At 36.6% G+C, this 20,304-nt stretch overlaps 2 protein-coding genes across 4 annotated transcripts in view; one reads left to right on the top strand and one right to left on the bottom strand.

Moving 5' to 3' along the window:
- The window catches only part of Cep290 (Centrosomal protein 290kDa), a 169,621-nt gene that overhangs the window by 126,666 nt on the left and 22,651 nt on the right, over nucleotides 1–20,304 (bottom strand). The gene's annotated exons all lie outside the window — the stretch shown is intronic.
- The window catches only part of Cysu (peroxidase homolog), a 33,722-nt gene that overhangs the window by 9,601 nt on the left and 3,817 nt on the right, over nucleotides 1–20,304 (top strand). For all 3 annotated transcript variants that reach the window (XM_072008123.1, XM_072008125.1, XM_072008124.1), the window contains exons 3-16: nucleotides 7,469–7,548; nucleotides 7,806–7,899; nucleotides 8,233–8,424; nucleotides 8,491–8,687; nucleotides 11,938–12,190; nucleotides 13,337–13,482; nucleotides 16,515–16,756; nucleotides 17,195–17,327; nucleotides 17,415–17,542; nucleotides 17,625–17,734; nucleotides 18,038–18,130; nucleotides 18,422–18,591; nucleotides 19,258–19,366; nucleotides 20,197–20,287. In XM_072008123.1, the coding sequence (XP_071864224.1) occupies nucleotides 7,469–7,548; nucleotides 7,806–7,899; nucleotides 8,233–8,424; nucleotides 8,491–8,687; nucleotides 11,938–12,190; nucleotides 13,337–13,482; nucleotides 16,515–16,756; nucleotides 17,195–17,327; nucleotides 17,415–17,542; nucleotides 17,625–17,734; nucleotides 18,038–18,130; nucleotides 18,422–18,591; nucleotides 19,258–19,366; nucleotides 20,197–20,287 (2,038 nt within the window). The remainder of the gene's footprint in view (nucleotides 1–7,468; nucleotides 7,549–7,805; nucleotides 7,900–8,232; nucleotides 8,425–8,490; nucleotides 8,688–11,937; nucleotides 12,191–13,336; nucleotides 13,483–16,514; nucleotides 16,757–17,194; nucleotides 17,328–17,414; nucleotides 17,543–17,624; nucleotides 17,735–18,037; nucleotides 18,131–18,421; nucleotides 18,592–19,257; nucleotides 19,367–20,196; nucleotides 20,288–20,304) is intronic.

Below are 20,304 nucleotides of genomic sequence, written 5' to 3'. Positions count from 1 at the left end.
AGTCACGTTCAAGAATACTTGATAAGTTTTCAAACTCGATTTTCTCGCAAACTAAGACTTAAATGGAAAAATTTTATTTTATCGTAAGAATCACCTCGTGTGCCTGCTTGTACATGTATTGTATAATTCAGGATATCTACTATATACATATAGTTATCAGATCTACTATTTATTATTAGTATATCTTGTTGATACATTACGATTTTTCTCATAAATGATATAATTCTTTCTACGCTTGAAATATTTAATTATTCTATTCTTGGGATTAATTCAACATCCTCTATGTAATTGTATGGAAAACTTAAAAACTGTTTTTCCCAAAATCTGCTAAATAAGTTTTAGATTTTCATTGGAACTTTCCATCCTATACAATTCCATCGTCCATGATCTTTTAAACTTTGACGTTATTCAAAACATCTATTATTTGTACAAAATATTACCTTGCTACGATCCTTGAGTTGTCATATGTATTTCAGCCTTGATTCCACTTCAGCAAACAGAAGTAATTGCACTTATTTCTCAGCTGTCCGCTTCATGATAACTTTAACATAGTTTAATCGAGTTACTGAACGCTTGATAATGATTTATCATAGCAAAATAAAAAGTTCACTTCTGCAACATGTAACCGTGAGAACACGTAATGAGAGCGTACCGTTACACATCATGGAAAACTTGATCTCCTTTTGTTTATCGATGCGAATAAGACAATGAAATACTGTTGTAACTACTAGTTACAGAACCTTGAAGCGAAATATAAAGCTGTACGGTGTTTCTTGACATTTTAAGAAAGCATGAACGACGGAGATCGTTCGAGGAGAAGAAAACGATGAAATGGCTATGAAATTGACGGGAAAGAGATAAAGTTGTTGCGTTATTCATGATAATTATTATAGAGACTCGTCTATTTCCTGACAGATATACAACCACCACTGGTACATGAATTATTAATACAAAACCGATAACAAGCGGACAAAACTTGCTGATCAACTTTAAGCTACTGTCTCTGATTATAATACAAAAGGTGATCGTCGTTCTAAACAGATTCAGAAGATATCGTCATTCGAGATACTCCACGAAACTTGGACGTGTCTATTTTCAACATATTTACGATCTTCACTTTTACTATAGCTAGCTTCTTAATATTCGTGAAAGTGGAAATGTATCATGTGATAGAATTATAAAATATAGGAAAGTATAAGGGTGCTTGTAACAGGTAGTTTGGATAGTTTGAGACTCTATAACGAGTTATAATCCAGATGTGAGACTAAGGGAAACAGAACGTAATAGAAGTGAACGAGTATCGATGTTTCTAGATGCAATAATATAATCATATTTATTGAAAATATAAAAATATGTTGTCACGATATTACCAATAGGACAGAAGAACTCGAAGATCGATATTTTAAGAATTCTTATTGAAAAAGAAACTATACGTAAAATTATTAAACGAGGATTATACCTTGAACTATATATATCTATAACATCAATGAAATTTTACAAGTTATATGTTACAAATTATCGACATCGACAAATTCTGTTTCATAACGTCAACAAATTTGGTAATAAAACAATAAAACAATAAAACAATAAAATTTACAAATTACAAATAATCTGATTGCGTTGGTCGACGTAAGATTGCAAAATTATAAGAAATCAATCTATGATTTATAATTGAAAACGCGACGTTAGTGAATTATTCCACAAGAGGACCTAGAATCTCAATGGAACAAGAAAAATACTTTTCTTCTTCGTCCTAACAGTTAGAAAAGTACTGCAAGAATAACGAGTGACATTTCTACGAGGAGTTTAAGATCTCTGATCGAACGTCGCATTATCTACAAACATAACGACGTACAAATCGTCCAGGAGATTCCTGTTGCTTTGCAAACATCTTGCCTAACGCGAAATCGATTTATTAATCCCATTTCTGGACGAAGATTCACGAGACGCTGTATCGCCGCGACAGAGCATGATTCTGTCAGTTCTAACGAGGCATAATGCGATTGCATCGTTTCCTCGCAATTACCAGATTCGAACAGGCTACGCGTGCCCGTGTACCCCATAAACGTTATTGCACGTTAACGCGAACGAACGTGAGTTGTCGGCGGCTCGTGCAGTCACGATTAAATCTTCCGATCGCGAAAAAAAAAAAGAAAACCGTCACGGCTATTCGTGATCCTTTTGCGGACGACCGCTAATAAAACACGACAGATCTGCTTGGGATAAAAGGAAGCAACGATCCGGTCGCGAATCCGCCACGTTCAAAGATGTAACGAGGATAATTAGAAAGTTCCATGCAATCATGCGATCTGATAATGATGCATCGTGAAAATTTACTCTGCAACGCGTATATTACCTTTCCTTCTGCCTCGTTCTTAAAAATAATGAAACCTTACTTTCCAATTTTCGATTTTCTGTATTTTTTTTCTTTTTTGTTTTGTAAGATAATGGAAATTTTCCAATGGCTGGAAATATTTGCACACGAGCTTCGTTCTTTAACGAAACGTCTTTTTATCAGATTGTACATTTCATTCCCAGAATATGAATTTTGTATATTTATACGAAAATACTCGATGGTGCAAAATTTAACACACTTGGCTTTAATTAGAAGGTATGTAGAAATAGTTGAAAGTACGTAGAAATACGTTTTGAATACAAGAAAATTAGTAGCTCTGTTGAGCGTGATATATCTCAAAACGATCGCAAAACACGTAGAATTGCAAAACGTTTTTTACAGTCTCAAATTGTTTGGCTGCTTTTTATCGATTCCGAGCGTGTCTTGCACAATTTGGAAAAATTCTGTTTCTTTTCAACGGTGGATCTCTTAGAAAGTTCTCACTTTTGAAAATTCCAGTCGTGTATGATGATAGTTGGGTTTCAAGCCTATAATAATATCCACAAGCGTTCCGATAGTATGCTATCTGTTTACAATTACAGAATGCACGTGTAACGACACGATATTGCATGGTATCTGCTCGTTGGAATCCATACGTTTGTCTAGGGAGGATAGAAGCTGCCCGAGGACAAGATATAATGGCTCACGGCTGAGAATGCAGCAAAACGAAACACGCGACCTATCTGTGCGTTACACTTGCACTTACTAACCTCGGTGAAAGCCAAATCGACACGTGATCACGCGACTCGAATATTTTCGCAAGATATCGCCGTTACGGAGCAATGAGCTCGGTTAAAAGAATTTTCCCGAAGAATTTCCACGTCCACGGTACAATGCTCCTGATTAACGTTATCGCGACGTTGTTCGCTTCTATCAAATCGACGTTTCGTTAAAAAGTAACGAGATAGTTCGTTCCAATCCTCTCGATCTTCCTTTGGAATTGGAACTCTGTGTATTTTTGAGAAGATAGAATTACACGATCGTCTAGAAAAATGATAATTTGCCACTTTGATTCGGAAATTATGAAGCAATGATAGTTACAAATAAAATAATCTTATACTACGGTAAATAGAACTGTTATACACATAAACGAGTCTCTTTAATGATTCGTTAATAATCAAACGTTTCGCATGTTTCACAATCTAATAACAACACGCAAAAACATATGCAAGTGATTAGAAGTAATTCATCTATATATAATAAAATTATATAACATTACCGTGAATGAGTAGAATACTATGCACAATACGTTATTTACGCAGAAGCCGATGTATCATTATAAGACTATCATCATCAATATCAATCATTTGACTTCTGGAAAGCAAAAGGACACTAATCATACACTTTGCTACTAAATATAAGGGATTTGTATATACACAGAAAGCAGACTTAACACACGGTATGAAGTTTGATTTCTAAGTAGCTCGTGTGATATAGAGGACAGTGAATGTTTTAATAGCAACACTGACATAACATGTCATTGGCACAATGGCACAATGGCACAATGGTGTATTAAGAGACACCAGAGGCAGTGTTAAGGATAAGTTTCCTTGGGCACGAGAATATGTGGAAAACATCGATTCGGTTATCGATACTACCGTTAAGATTCAGCCTTGTACAGCGATACCCTGTCAGCTGATACTGAATGGAATAGAAAATCTATAGCTTGTGCAACTAATACGGAGATCGTGTTCCTGGTCTCGTTACGTCGACAATGAATATTCCATAATGCGGTGTAACTTTTCAATTTATATTCTATGAATGTGGCTCGTTCCCGTTAGTCTTTGCACAAGGCATGTTTATGGAGCGAGTTAAAGAGACAAAATAGGTTACAAAGTATCGGAAAAATAAAGGAAATAATGGAAATGAAGGAAAAGAAATTGAATTGAAAGGGAATTTGAAGAGCGAAGAATTTTCGAACGCGTACGAGTCAGTAGAAAGGAAAACAAATCTAAAAAAACTGCTGGAAACTTTCATATAAATTGCTCGAGTATCTTATCTGTCAATTATTTCTTCAAAAAGCTTGATCTTTTTCACGAGAAATAGATTCTAATTTTTATATTGTTTAAAGGAAATTACAAGTTCTTATTTTCTGCAACTTTTCTGTTCTAACAATTAGACGCAGTTTCAATTTATCAAAGATAGTGCAAGCGTGTTCAAAATGTGCAGCAAACCGTAGCTGCATTTTGTAATATACTTCATACCCGTTCACACGTAAGACTTAACATACTCATTTCTCACTTTACTCTGTCCTCATACCGAAAGTACGTATCGTTTACTCGACCGACTGCCAGAAATATATGAACACGATAAATTTAAGGCGAAATACACTGAAGAACGTTCAAAGTATTTCGCAATTTTCGTTTAAAAAACATCTTACGAATTACTGTTAACAATTTTTTTAAACTAATACTAACAACATCGAGATTATTAGTTCCAAATGAAACGTCTCGTTATTTATTATACACGAAGAGGAAATATTTTACAAAGAACAGAATCAGAGAAGTTCTAAGTCTAAAAATTTGAAGAGATGTTTGAAGAAAAATGCTTCAATTGTTACGTTAAAGGGGAAACGATGGCAATAAAATATAATTCGTCACGAATCGACATCTTCGTATTGATTACAGCGGACACTTAATGATATTTATGTAACGTATACGATGCTAGAATGTTTCTGTTAAATCGCAACTAAAAGTACTTTCTACTTTAAAATTGCTCTCGGCTTCGTTACATTATACGAAATGCAGTCCATGTAAGCCATTAAATGGGGGAAACGCGTTTTAAACGTGACTTTTCCTTCTAAGAATCCAGCGTAATCAAAGCAAGTGAATATGCAGAGATTGTTTTTAACGTGGTTGGCCACACATCGCGTGTTATCACGAACGCTATAACAATACCTTCCTCTATAAAAATCGATAGAAAACGATTGCGTTCCTTAGAGAATCTTTCAGCGTATAGGAACCTATTAAATTATTTGGAAAGTTCGCAGCATTTTCTATAGTTAATTTATTCCATTATATCCCGACATCATAAATTTGATGAAACTCGAAGAGGAAAATCTAATTATTAAATGTATTATCGGTCGATAGAAAAGATATTTCCCAACCAGAAAGAAATTATCTTAAATTCCTAAGATTTAATATCCTCTTATGACGATTTGTTTAAAATGTATATTTACGTAAAGATATAAGAAAGAAGCGGAAGGTTGTCGAGAGAAACGGCGTGCAAAACACGCTAATTCTATAAAAACAACGAACTCCTTCATTTCCATTTTCACTATGTATTTTCCAAGCAAATGAATATTAGAAAGAAACACCGTAAGAACATCGTAAAAGTCCAATTACCACGATTAGATAATTCGCGATTTTAATAATCCATTTCCTAATCTCATATTTTCACAATGTTTCTGTCTGCGGGCCTTGGAAAATTGGCGCGGATAATAATTTATTAAACATAGTAGCATACAAGTTATTAGACCAACCGCTATAACGCGAAATTACGCGGGAATGTGCTGTGTTGCAATTAAATTTAGAACGACCCTCAAGTGCATTCTCGCGAATACTTTCAGCGTGTACCCCATTACTCTATTTAATAACGATTGTGACAGGATAATCTGTGGGAAAACGTTCCTGAGCACAAGTAGATTTCAAGGCACAATTTACGAACACCATATGAGCGACAAGAATCTTAATGAAGTTTCACGGTGGCGCATTCGAGCCGTTTAATTGATACACTCCATAAGAAGATGCAATTTTAAGACGACGTACCGAAGAAAGTAACAACCAATTTTCTTGAAAGATCAATCATATTTGGTAACTTCGACGATCCAGGGAAGAGTGAACCAGAAACTTAATTAAATCAAAATTAATACATTAACTAGGTAAATTAGTGTACTAACTGCTAACTTACTTATATTTACTGCTAACTTACCACTAGATATAATGATACTATTTATCGACAAATGGTTGCGTAACGTAAAGCAAACATTGTTGTATCGAAATTTGAGGCAACTTACGAACAATTTTTCATGATCAATCGATAATAAAATCGTATATTATTAAGATAAATAAAAAGTACAGGTCCAGTTTCCAAAAACTCTTGTTTATCTCTAACATAGGAAACGATACTTAAGATTCATTTAGTGAATTTTGTAACAATTTCCAAGAATTCTCGAAAATGAAAAATTCTTTTTTTCGAAACTAAAGGTCAGCTGAAAAGATTTTTTCCTATACTATTATCTAAACATTTGTAAATAGAAATACAAACATATTACGTAATTAAAATCGTGTAGAACATGAATATAAGACCCCAAGAAAATACCCAGAATTGAAATAACCGACGCAAGACCTAACAACAAATTGAAATTTCTCAGATTTCTTCATCGAAATTCAACTTTACTTACAATCTTCTCAACTTAGAGTTTCTCCCAAATCACTTCGTCCGAATACTATTTCGTTCGTAATAAAAAACTAACCTTTCTCAAACTAACGATGCCCACGAAAGATGCCAGAAAAGAATCTCCACCATCGATCATCACTGAAAGTCGCGCGGTAGGCAAAACCAACCATCGTCATCTGCTTCATTAATTAACCCAGCAATTTGTTCTGGTTAATTGCACATCCCGTCGAGCTTGGTAAAATCAGAGGCGTGTCGAGATCCGAAAGCAAAGAGACCGTCGACGAAAACCGGTGGTCGGTCAACCTTCGAACGTAAAAACCACGAGCGGCACGTCAATGCCATCATATTTCGTAGCGAGAAACAAGATATGTCAATTGACGTGCATTTCGCGTGCGCACGGCTCACACATGATAGTTTCGGGTTACCTTGATACAGAATATCTCCAGGCTACGGAGACGTACGCAGGTGCGTGGTGACTTGAGCGAGTCAAAAGCTGCCTGGCTAACGAAAGTAGGCTAAAACGTTAGGTAATTGACTGGAGAAAGAAAAATTGATTCGAGAAACTAAAGCAAGAAATATATAGAGAGATACCAGGGATGGTTAAGATCTAAGAACAATAAAACCCGATTCAAGGATCGAGAACACGCGTTAACTTTCCGTTTCTTCATCTTTCAGCCCAGCGACAGCTGGATCGCAGACATGCATCACCTACGACGCTGTGAATCGCGCCTACATCGAAGCCAGAAAACGCATCAGTGAGTGTTAACAAATAGGGAAGGGAAATAAGCAGTAGATGAAAAAGAATTGTTAATTATAATCGGTGCAAGTAATGATTTACGCGGGATAATTTACCGTGTCGTTTCGTCTGTATGGAAGTTTCCTCGCGATTCAGTCGCGTTTGTCTTGAAACGATTACACCTCTAGCTCGTTATACCATTCATCCTTGGTTAACGCGTTCTTTGTTCGGTCCCGTTCGCGATCATGCTCACGCACGTTTCGTCGGTTCATGCAGATGTGGCGCAACCCAAGAGCAAAATGTGGCGACCGGAGGATCTGGCTACGGTCGGCGAACTTCTGCTGGATATCAGTTCCAACCTTGCTCAAACGTAAGAACTCGTCTATTTCTCTTTTTTCGTTTCTTACTTGTTTCAGGGTTTTATCAGTTAGGAGTTTTCTAAGTAGCTTCAAGCGAAAAAGATTTTCAGAGAGAACAATTAGAATATTGGCGATCCAATTGCTTTTATTCACAAAATTCTAAAACAGGATTTGAAGAAGTTACCTATCGCATCGTGTGAAGCTAATCGTAAGAAGCTCCTTATAAATTCTTAAAAAAAAAAAAAAAAAAAAAAAAAAAATAGATAATACGTTTAACGATAGATTAAAACAAGTTGCTGTAATTTGTTGCATCGATAGAAAATCACTAGATTCTATTACAACAGATATGGACTAACTTTCGAGGAGATCGAGAAGAGTCTACCTCTGATCGACACTTCGAAGACTTTGATCCGCGATGTGTGCCCAGCTTTCCTAAGCAACGTGGAGTGTCGAGCTGGGAAATATCGAAGAAACGACGGTCTGTGCACGAATTTACAGAATCCAACGTGGGGCTCCACTTTATCCCCTTTCCAAAGGTAAGCCACAGCTATTAAACTCGTTTATCAATATCCTCTGATGACAAATTTTCATTTGTCATATAGATTGATGAGTCCACGATTTGCGGACGGCTTAACAGCACCTAGAATATCGGAAACAGGTCATGATTTACCATTATCACGAGTGGTGTCACGCACCATGCATCCTGATGAGGGTTATCACGATCATGCTGGCACAGTCATGGTCATCGCCTGGGGACAGTTTATGGACCACGACTATACGCTGACTGGCACCCCTCTAGGTACGATTCCAAACCCGATAATTGTCTAGTTATACGGTATAACGTACGTAGAATAAATTAAGGGATGACTAGATTTTGATAGATAAATTCGGTTCCTATAAAATATTCGTTTTGTACATAAGAGTAATATAATGGTTAAAACGACTAATTTGCAAGTTTTATATCTTTCTTACATACTTCTCATTTTGATTTCTGTGGTACAAGTTTTATAGCGCAGGAAATGATAATTTTAGTATTAGGATTCCGGCAGTTTCGATAGAGATTTAATAACAGATGCAGAATTCAGTATGCGAAATTGGAAATAGACAGTTGCTGTGATATATTCTATCACTAGAGGGTTACCAGGGAAAATCAATAAAATTATAGACGAGCAAATTCTGAAAGCAAGTTCCCCATTTGCGAACTTTACTCGTGTAGATTTAGAAACACATTTAGAACGCGATATGCTAAATTGTAAATAGACAGTTGCGGTAATATATTCTGTCGCTGAAGGGTTACCAGACAAAATCAATAAAATTATAGGCGAGGAAATTTCCTGCCGGAATTCTGCATTTGCAAACTTTATTATTTAGAAACACATTTACAACGCGATGTGCAAAATTTCGTACAAACATTTGCCATAACTTCTATCGATAGAATTTTATTACATAAAATCTAATCATTTACAATTTATACTAAACTTCGATGAAATTCCACGATACGAAGAAGATCCCCAAAACGTACCTACTGTTTCATTAAATTCTAGTACAAAATAAGGAACAAAGTCAGCTGTACATAAACTAGAATCATACACGTATCGATGCAAGACAAATTTCTCTCTCGAGAATAATATCTCACGATTAATCGACGAAATGACATTACAAGGAATGCCAGACAGACGAGAATGGCACGCTATCCTTAGCGAAGGGAACGGTGACCGAGAATTCGCGAGCAAAGAAAAAAAATGGAGAAAGTAACCGAGCCCCAATTTTCAATAGCAAATTACGTAATCGGTGTCGTTTGGTTGAGTTACATCAGCGTGTGCACGGGACGGCTCGTATATAGTAAACGTGTTATAGCAGACGTAGACAGCTCTCAAGCCCTTCTACGTCGAATATTTACCGTCTATCGAAACTAGGGTAACAGCCAGAGAAAGCGAACGATTGCCAGTCAGATAAACCGGTAGGCCGATCATGTGACTACCGTGGTGAAGTTTCCAGGGGCCGTACGATCCACGCCAAAATCGCATGCGTCCACACGTTGCTCTCCTGGAACTTGGTAATTAGTGGCACCAGCAAGAAAGCGGTTGCTATTTTGTTGGTATAGGGCAATTAATTGGACTGAATCCACGATACGAAATCAGCGACAGTGATTCGATAGACCCGCGATAGTGAAACACGTATCGCGTTGGAAAATGAGAATTTCCTGGTTTTTTTTTTTTTTTCGAGTCGAATGGATTTGCGGGTTAATTAATTATTTCAGAGTTTCAGTTTTGTGCGTTTCCAGAAATTACTGATAGGTATTAAAGACTTTATAGTTAAAATTATGGAGTTAAACTGTAGGAAACTTTCAGGTGGTTAGATTTTTTACAATTTAGATTTTAATACTTGTATTTAGAAAACAGGTGTAAGTACTTTTGATAAAATTAACGTTTATGTTTATTGTAAGAAAAATACAATCGTGTAATTGTAAATGATCTGCACAGAGTATACTTAGAGCTACTCATTGTAGTGTTAAATCGCGATGATTAGTATACGGATAGTTATCCTTCGATTACGATAATATGATTGATGTTTTACCTATGAAGTAATTCAGAATTTCTTTAATAAATTTTTAAACACATTGAAAGAATTTCTTATCGACGATCACTTCTACGTAAGTACATATTGCGTCATTTATAGCGGAACGTATTACGATTATTATACACATTATAGAACACTCGTTTTATGTTCACTGTACAAAATAATTGCGAAGATAAACATCCATAGTGCATTACACTGCTCGTTAATAATTAATACGCGTAAATGACGATATGAATAATCATACTCCATATACAAATGTTCCTCATAACGATAGAACAAATCTAAACCATCGTACCAACGATCTTCAATCTTCTTCAAACGGTTACACGCTCTTTCGATGAACGACGATTACCAATCCATTAAACGCGACAGAACAAGGCAACTCTTATCGCAATCTTAAAGGGGCAAGAATTAATTTACGACTTAAGACAACCATCTAATCCAGCTATATATATAAAGAACTTAACAAATACCATCAAGACAATGGGAATTAAGCGATGTAAAAATTTAAATCGATCATCAACCGCTTAATCTACAAACAGCCTCGCGTGCTGTCTCTTACGTTACTATTCTATCTCGCCTGAAAAATCATTTCCAACATTATGGTACTCGGTATGAGAACAGAATCGAATTCTAAAGATAATGATTCAAATTAATCCTCGTTGGTTTGATGAGATGTTGTCAGGAGGCGAGATAAATTGTTATTGTCCAGATGCAACGTATCAATTTTCTGCTTACTTTATTTGGTAATGATATTATGAAAAAAGGCTTCTTCCGAAGTGGGAACGTAAGAGATAGCTTAAATTTTCGTTTATTGATTTTATCTATTAGTAACGACAACGTTCCTTTATCGGCAAGCTTATTCCATGACAAGCAACTTATGTAAATTATCTATTAGAGATTCGCATTAAATATTATTCAAATAGAAATTCGTTTCACCTCTTAAATATATTAGACTATGCCAATTTGGACATTTCATATATTTTTGCACATCGTGTCGTGTGAATTGATCGAACGAAAATTGCAAATAAAATGTCGCGTCAATTTGCCTAATTGGCCCTTAACACAGTAGTAAACTATGATTTATGCAAGTTTTCGAAAAATTTACCTAAAAGAAATTGCTAAAACATCCTTATTAGAAGAACAATGCTTGCACGAAGATTTATGTCACTTCTTAACGCTCTCGCGTGCTGTTTCTTACGGTACAATTTCATCTTATCAGAAAAATCATTCCCAACGTTACGGTAGCGAGTTTTGCGGTTCTCGGTTCACGCCTTCGAATCTTCCCACGTAAGCCACGAACGGGAAACGATGTATCCATATCGCGGGCACATCGACATGGAAAGTATACACGACGCTCGTGTAACCGCTGTCGTAGTGGAATTAAATAAATAACGCTATCATAACAGTAGACCAACGGCTAGCTAAGGCCATATCGTATGATCGATGAGCTGGTATTCCACTTGTAGATCCCCTGAACCGAAACGACCCGGAGGAATGTTGCCATCGGCCACAACACCTGAAGAATCCGTACTGCAACGAGATCCATATACCGGAAGACGATTATTTCTACAGGCTGTTCGGCGTGAAATGCATGGACTTCGTTCGCGCCTTTCCAGCCGTTCGACCTGGTTGCAGACTTGGCTCCCGTGTGCCTTTTAATCTTCTGACAGGTGTGCTTGACGGGAACACCGTCTATGGTATCTCGGAATCATTCGCCAGGTAATTGATTCTTTGTCTTAATGTTGATCGTCGAGAGTTTCGTTGGGTGGTCTTTCGAAATGATTTAAATTCGTGATTCTGACACAATGGCGATCCTAATTCAGTTGAGAAGGTGAATGGCTTTCGTAGATTTATAGGTTATAGGTTAATTAGGTTTACTGGAAGCTAACGTTTTATAAGTTAATGGTTTTACGTCATGCATAAACTTCTCTAGCAATTTTTAAACTTTTCTACGGTTCTATCGAATTAAAAGTTCCTTCGTCCATACCATCTTTCACCAAGGCCTTTCAAGTCCGAGTATTTGGTTTCTACTAAATGTACTTCTTCTACTAAGTGTTGTTTTTCTCTAAAAGAATCACACTTCCTCGTTCTTCCACCATAATTGTATCGTCGATTTTTCCTTAACGAGCCGAACAACAATTCGTTAATAACAGCAAAACGCGTTCAATGATAATCGAACGACTTGCAACACGTCTGTTCGAAACTCAAAGCTGTGCCGTCCGTTACGTCAGCTTGGACAATAAATCAGCATTACGTTGTTCTACATTTTCTAACGTGTAGTCTACGTGTATACATTCTGTTCCTCGCACTTTCTAGTCCGCTCGCATTATGAGATCCACGATTACACAATCGGGAATCGAGGGATTCTTTCATCCTTTGATCCAGTTGAATTCGGACCATGTTTCACTTTGGGCTGTGGTTAGATGCGTGTTCTGTCGAACGAAACATCTGCAAAACGCAATGCATGTTCTCACAACAATCTACGGTAGCTAAGAAAAGTATTTGCACATACTTTTATTTTCCAATGAAGCCTTCTTCCATCATATTCTACAGCAAAGTTTTATAACGATGTGAAATTACGATACCAAATGATACGAAACTAGATACACCTGAACCTAATTAATACGTAAATACTATAATAATTACAATTGTGTGTAAATACTTGTTATAGCCATTATACAATATTTGATTGTCCTGATACATTTGTCAGAACGACAGTTGGTCGGAACAAAAATGAACCGTAACCGCAGCCTTAGGCGAGATAATCTCACTAATATGCGCGTGTTATTACTAATAATTTATTAATATGTATCATATGCGAATAGAGAAACGTTCGAGACACGTCCCTTTTGTTTCCATTTCCAGGAAGCTTCGCGCTGGTTATGGAGGATTGTTACGCATGAATCCAGTGTTCTCGGAGTATGGTTTGAAGGATTTACTGCCACTTAAGCTGGACATCCCCGACGAGGGCTGCACTCGACCGAATCGATCGATGTACTGCTTCGAAGCGGGTGAGTCTTTTCGATGTAAATATTTAGCATCTAAATGAGTCGCGAATTTTGCTATCGAATCTAAGATAGTTGCTTGGTTTCTGTATAGTATCGGTTTTAACTTTACCTAGTTTCTATTATAAAAGCTAACCGAGAACTCGTTTTTTCTTTTTCTTTCACAACGTTCCTTTTGAAAAAAAAAAAAAAAGAATTGTTCTCCTTTTAATAACTTTGAAATTCTTTTAGAAAGTTACAAGTTTGTTGTAGTATTCTTGAGAGTAATGAAAAATTGAGTGACTGTCTGAATTGTAACATTCGTATCTTAATACATTTCGCCCGGATGATGTCATAAGACGTCAAACCAGGTGAACCTGCCGGACGGTTGATGCTGATGTCTTAAGACTCAAGACCTCATTAATAACGCTCGACCAGTGCTCGTTCAAGTCCTCGGGTCAACTTTGAAAAATGTCTCAGGATCAGTGTGTTAAATCTAGATTATTCAACGTCCATCCACTTTTGAAGTCATTCATATCATTCTGAGCAGTCCATAAAGTACCATGTATCGCATTCTACAAGTATATTTACTTGCACACAACAATGCCGTATAGAAACGTAATATAGTGCTTCTTAAGTTCTAACGCTACAGAGAGAAACAGATAAAAATAATTGTCTCAGACTCAGAAAGCTTCCAGTTCGTTTGACTTTCGATACTAATATTCTTCAAAATTAATAATCGGAAGAAATCTTTTTTTTTTTCTTCATTCGATGTTCGACGAAAAGCAGTGAGGAAAGCAATGCGACTTTCTTTTCTTCATTTGATGTTCGACGCTTGATATTTTTCAAAATTAACCAAGTAATCATATCAGGAAACCTTTCAGTCTTCCTTCTGCTTTCGTCCAATGACTGGACGAACGATTAATCACACGACAATCGAATCAAACGTACAAACACCGGATCTAATCTGTAATCATCTGAGAATCGAGACTCGCCGGCATTGTAAGCAATGAGAAGTGAAAAACGTCGAATACGCCGGCGCCGCACGATTTTATCTCACCCCTGGCGTGTTTACCGGCCTGGGAAATAGTTTTCCCACGTTGTGCTCAACCAATCAGAAAATCGTGGTTATCCTACGCGATTATCGTGCTCGTGTACAAGACGAAATATGTAACATCTGTTGCAACTGTTCGATGCATTAACCTGTATTAGTTCCATCGATCTATGTTTCTGATTCACGTTAGAGCTGATATTTCTTCCGATGGAATTTTCAAAATGAACGATTCATAATTTTTCATAGAAACTCTATATACGACACTGTGAATGATTTTAGACTCAAACACATCAGATCAAACGATGTTACACGGCGAATTATCGGCTTTCGTAACAGAAATAGAATTATGCGAAAAGACTATTCTTCAGCAAGGCGATGCTCCTATTCATAGAACCGCCACTATGAAAAAGTGGTTTCAAGATTTCGGAATAGAATTATTGTCATGGCCAGGATTGAGTTCTGATCTGAATGAATAAAATCCGTGTAGGCGTATATTCCAAACGAAACGTTAAATAAGTCAGTGAATAGTGTACGTAACAGATAGCAACAATTTCTTGCAGACTTTTCGCTAGAAATTATTCGAAGACGCAGGAATTTTAAGCTAACATCTACTTAAATTCCTATGTTCTCTAAAACACGCAATAATCGCAAGCTTTTGGATGGTAGTACGCTGGTCGCTGCAATTTCTTTCCAATGCAAGTTTTGTTCTAAGCTAAGTTTAAACTAACGCGTCAAATTATTACATTGTACGAAACGCGTAATAATTTCAAATTTTTGGCCAGCAATTTACCTTACGTTCTAATTTCTTTAATACGAGTTTCACGTTCCGATAGCTCTGAATTTTAATCTCAACATTAACCACGATGTTTTGCGTAATATTCGCTTTCGATCGAAAGCGGCGTAACCACGTGACGAGGCAACAGCGAGAAAAATTGATTGTCTCGCGCGGTCGAATTTGTTCGAGAGCATGGTTATTTACGAAAAGAAGTAGGTCACGTGTCGCTGCCGGATAAAATGATAATAGGGATCGCATTATGTATAATACGGAACAGTGTCGAAATTCGCGTGGAAATTCTGCCTCGCATTCTGCCTCGTCGAGTCAAAGAACGGCGATGGTTGGTCGACCGAACAATTATCGGCGTGTAACGCGATGTGTAACCGAGAAAGGGAGTGGTCCATAATCAAGGTCGACGACTTCATTCGCAAAGTTGTCGTAACGAAATGAAAGCCTGGCGTATTCGATAATCGCCTCAAATCTACCATGTGCATTTCGTTAAGTTCTAGCGAGTCCTAACTATTCAACAAGAGTCACGATGAATGTTGAATTCCAGATTCCTTGAATTCAGATTGCGAATCTGCTGTTAATAACTGGGAAAAACGAGCTATTTCGTCACTTGAATTTTCGATCTCTTGAATACGAAACTTTTTTCATTTATGGATTTCCATTCTTTAGAACGTCGTATCGTTTTCGTTAAAAATAATATTTACATTTTCAAAGATTAAAATGAAATTCTAATGGATCCAGGCTGGAATTAATTTGCATTTGTTAACTTTTAATTATTGTTCTGCATGCTTGACAGATTAATAGGTGAAAATTTCCCTCTTTTATTTCTGTTGTTTATCGCACGAAAATTGATTCGATTCTAGAAAATCACGATAGTACAAATTATCTTACGTTACATATTAACGCGTTGCTTGGAAATCTTTTGTTACATTTTCACGAATTTTTGTATGGTTCTCATGAAACATCTACTATGTTAATAATATGCATAAATATAAAAAATTCGTATTTCTAAGCTAATAATAATAAAATTAACTAATAACAAATAACACGATAATTAATCTAAACAGGGAAGTGAAGAAATCAGGGGAGAAAAGGAAATTCTTCGAGTTGATGTATACACGGTAGAATGCGGCTGTTCCACTTTGTTACAGGAAAAATCATCTATTTTTCATCGGTCACGAGCAACATTCTTGCTGAACATACCGTAACTTTTGCCTTCAGGTGAGATAAGAGTGAACGAGCAACTTGTGTTAACCTGCATGCACACCTTGATGGCGCGAGAACACAATCGAATAGCGAAGACCTTGATTCAAATTAACCCTCATTGGGACGACGAGACGCTGTACCAAGAGGCAAGACGAATCGTCATTGCTCTGATTCAACACATCACCTACAACGAATTTCTACCCATTCTACTTGGTAAAGATGTCATGGAGAAATTTGGCCTCCTTCTTGAGAAAAACGTAAGAGATGATACGGTTGCCTGAATTGCGATTTACACAAACTGATATTTTTATTAAATTTTATTAAAGAAGTAGAATCTACATATTCCAAAGAGCGTTTGAACTTCGCTATGAATATTTCGAACTTTGGACTTTACTTTGAATATTTTATACTTTGAAATTTATTTTGGATATTTTCTATATTTTTGCATATCAAACGTATTCTGTATATTTTTGTACGTTTAAAGTTTCTATAAATGCGTAAACATTCACAGACATTGTTTGTAAATCTTTTTTAATTTATAATATTGAAACAATACTTTTAGATTTTCCTTTCGTTCAAAGTTCATCCCTGCGATGATTCTTTTAAAATAATTATTTTAAACAATTCGGTGTTTCCCATCCACGAAGAATGAAATATCGTATTTCATAATCGTATGTACATTTCATTTCTTACAGGTATACTGGGATGGTTACGACGAAAGCGTGAACCCAGCAGTGATCGATGCTTTCGCTGCTGCAGCCTTCAGATTCGGCCACTCGTTATTGCCAACGGCAGTGGAAAGATGGAGCAAAGCTCACAAATTCATCGGTGAGTTAGAATGCAAAATTTCAAAACCAAGGAGTAAACCTCGAATCCTTAGATAATTAAATTCTGACGATAATTGTTTCTTTAAAGCCTCGAAGAGACTGTCAGACTTAATTAGAAGACCGTTTGACCTGTACCGTGCTGGAGTTTTCGACGAGTACGTCATGGGATTGATGAACCAAGTTGCTCAAGCTATGGACGACTCTATCACGCAAGAAGTAAGAAATATTCTTTTATATCCATACAAAGAACATATCCATGAAAAGAAGTCAGAGAAATACTTATTCATATGAATTCTAGGTGACGAATCACTTATTCAAAAAAGTTGGAGCTAAATTTGGACTGGATTTGGTCTCGTTTAACATGCAACGAGGACGTGAATTTGGTATTCCAAGTTACATGGAATTCAGGTTGGCACATTTCGTTACAGATATTCAGTTTATACAAATTTACAGGGACTTTATAAAAACATACGATTCGCAGAAACCCTCTTTAGATACTTAGTTGATAAGAACTTATAAAATATTGGCTTGGCAACTAAGTGATTGCGAATTTTTCATTAGGTGGTAATGGCAGAATCCGCGATCACTTAGTTACCAAACCAATATATTTAGAAAGACAAAGATAATTCGTGAAAATTTCATAAATGTACTTCTACAAATTTTAATAAATCCCTCAAATTAAAAACTACCTATTTTCATTCTACTTGTCAGAAAATTCTGTGGACTTCCATGGGCAGACACCTTCGACGAACTACACGGTTCCATGCCAAACGAGACCATCAAACGCTACAGCTCGATCTTCGAGTGAGTATTATCCACATGTACCCGTCTTCAATCTCTATTTATACACGATTCAGCCAAAATTCGAAACATATTCCAAACATTCGAATCCTAAATCAATCGCAACGAATACGGACAGCTTATGATGTCAAAACAGATTATTCATTGAATCATCGGTAACTCATTACGTAATAATTCAAATCGATGCTAATTTGCCTCGCGTTAAACATTCTAAAACGCGTTATAATCGTCGTTTCTATGGAATGAATATAAAATTCCCGGAAATAACGGTGCGTATTTTAATTCGATGTTTAGTCGCCCAGCTGACGTGGATCTGTGGTCCGGTGGTGTGTCCGAGAGGCCACTTCCGGGTAGCATGCTCGGTCCAACCTTCGCCTGTATAATCGCCACGCAATTCAGCTATTCCCGTCGTGGTGACCGATTTTGGTACGAGTTGCCGAATCAGCCATCGTCCTTCACTCTCGGTAAGAAACCTTTTCAATCGAGAAACTCGAATAAATTGGAATTTATGGGTACGGCAAGGAACGAGGAAGATCGGTAACCAGGGTATTCTTGCACAGTGAAATTCGTCAATTAACGATATTAGAGAACTGACAAGTTACGATTTGTAGACCACGAACTGCTTCCTTGCAAGTTTGTAATCTTAGGATTTCAGAATTTTGCAATTTTAGCGGGTTAAGTAATAAGTTCGTTCGCCTTTCACCAGCGTGTACGTTTCGAAGAATCGCGTAACGATTATTTAACGAAGGTAAAGATACAGGTGTTTGAATTTTTTGGTGAGAAATATGTATTCGCGAAGAAATGGAATAAACAACAACATAAGCAACTCTGCTGATCGCGTTACAAGCATACAAATAACAACACTTGACGTTGTCTCGTGCTATTTTAACAAAACGCAAGAAACGAACTTATTTTGCTCGATCTAATAGAATCCCGCTATTTTAGAATCATAGAATTTTAGAATTTCATAAAGAACCGAATGTCTGCAAAAGAAATAATAAAAAAAAAAAATTGTGACTTATTCTGTGTATACAGTAACGCTCCCTGTTAATTATACACAATGATTAAACGAAATAATTATTATTTGAACGTTTTCTGCTATCAATTACGAATTATGTTTCCTTTTCTAGATCAACTAAACGAAATTCGCAAAGTGCAGCTCGCTAGAGTGATCTGCGACAATACGGACCTGATCGACACCATACAGATATATCCCATGGTGTTGCCCGATCATGAAATGTAAGTAAGACGCCGTGGGTTGAATTCGAAGAGGTTACAGACATTTGTGGCAAGTAAAATGTGTAGCGAAGAATCGATTACTGGCTCTGAGGAGATTGAATGTCGTTTTGAAGATCGTAGGTCGATTCGAATTGTACGATTAGTGAATTACATCGTTAGAATTGATCGAGCTGCACGAGCAAGGTAGAGAACGAAAGTAACGTTTAATTTCGTTGCGTGATCAAATCAACACCTATCTGTCTCGTTATGCATCCTCCAACGATGGTTTTAGGGACACGTTCTTTCACTGAGAAAGACAACTTTTCACAATATTAATTGTTTCTATAACATTTATTACTGTTTAATTATACCGATTATTCTGTTTCTAATGACGTTTGAAATAATTGTCTTTCCAATAGATTTGCACGACTACTATTGGACATTTTAATATTTTATATGAACTACTTAGAAGCCAAAATAATTTCCGAATTCAGTCAAATTTCAATCAAATTTTTATGAAATCGAGTCGATCGATTTGTCTCTCCAGTTCGTATAACAGTGTGCTACTAAAATTAATTTATCTCAAAATAGACTAATAAGTTGCCAACTTGAAACCGAACATAATATCCAAATAATTAAACCAATGAATTTATGATAAGCCGAACTTTACATTTTTTAGAACACAACCTCGGCAGAAAATTTTAAGCGTTCTTCACAAAAATTTACAAGGACTATTACAAGATTACCGCACATTATTTTTTCCTATTAACGTAACCGTTCATTCGTTTCGTTCGCAACGAAATCATCGAACCTATCGTCTGAAATAACGCAACTCATATGTCACCTTGCAGAAACCCACGAGTACCATGTCGAAGCGGCGTGCTACCAAGCATGGATCTGAGCAAATGGGCGGAATTCCCGACCGCGAATCAAGCGCAATACGTGAGTAATCTAGCGGA

The sequence above is a fragment of the Bombus fervidus genome, chromosome 8 (genome assembly GCF_041682495.2).
Source record: "Bombus fervidus isolate BK054 chromosome 8, iyBomFerv1, whole genome shotgun sequence".
NCBI classification, from domain to species: domain Eukaryota; kingdom Metazoa; phylum Arthropoda; class Insecta; order Hymenoptera; family Apidae; genus Bombus; species Bombus fervidus.
Note: the sequence above shows the minus strand (reverse complement) of the source record. Positions and strands in the feature narration are given on the sequence as shown.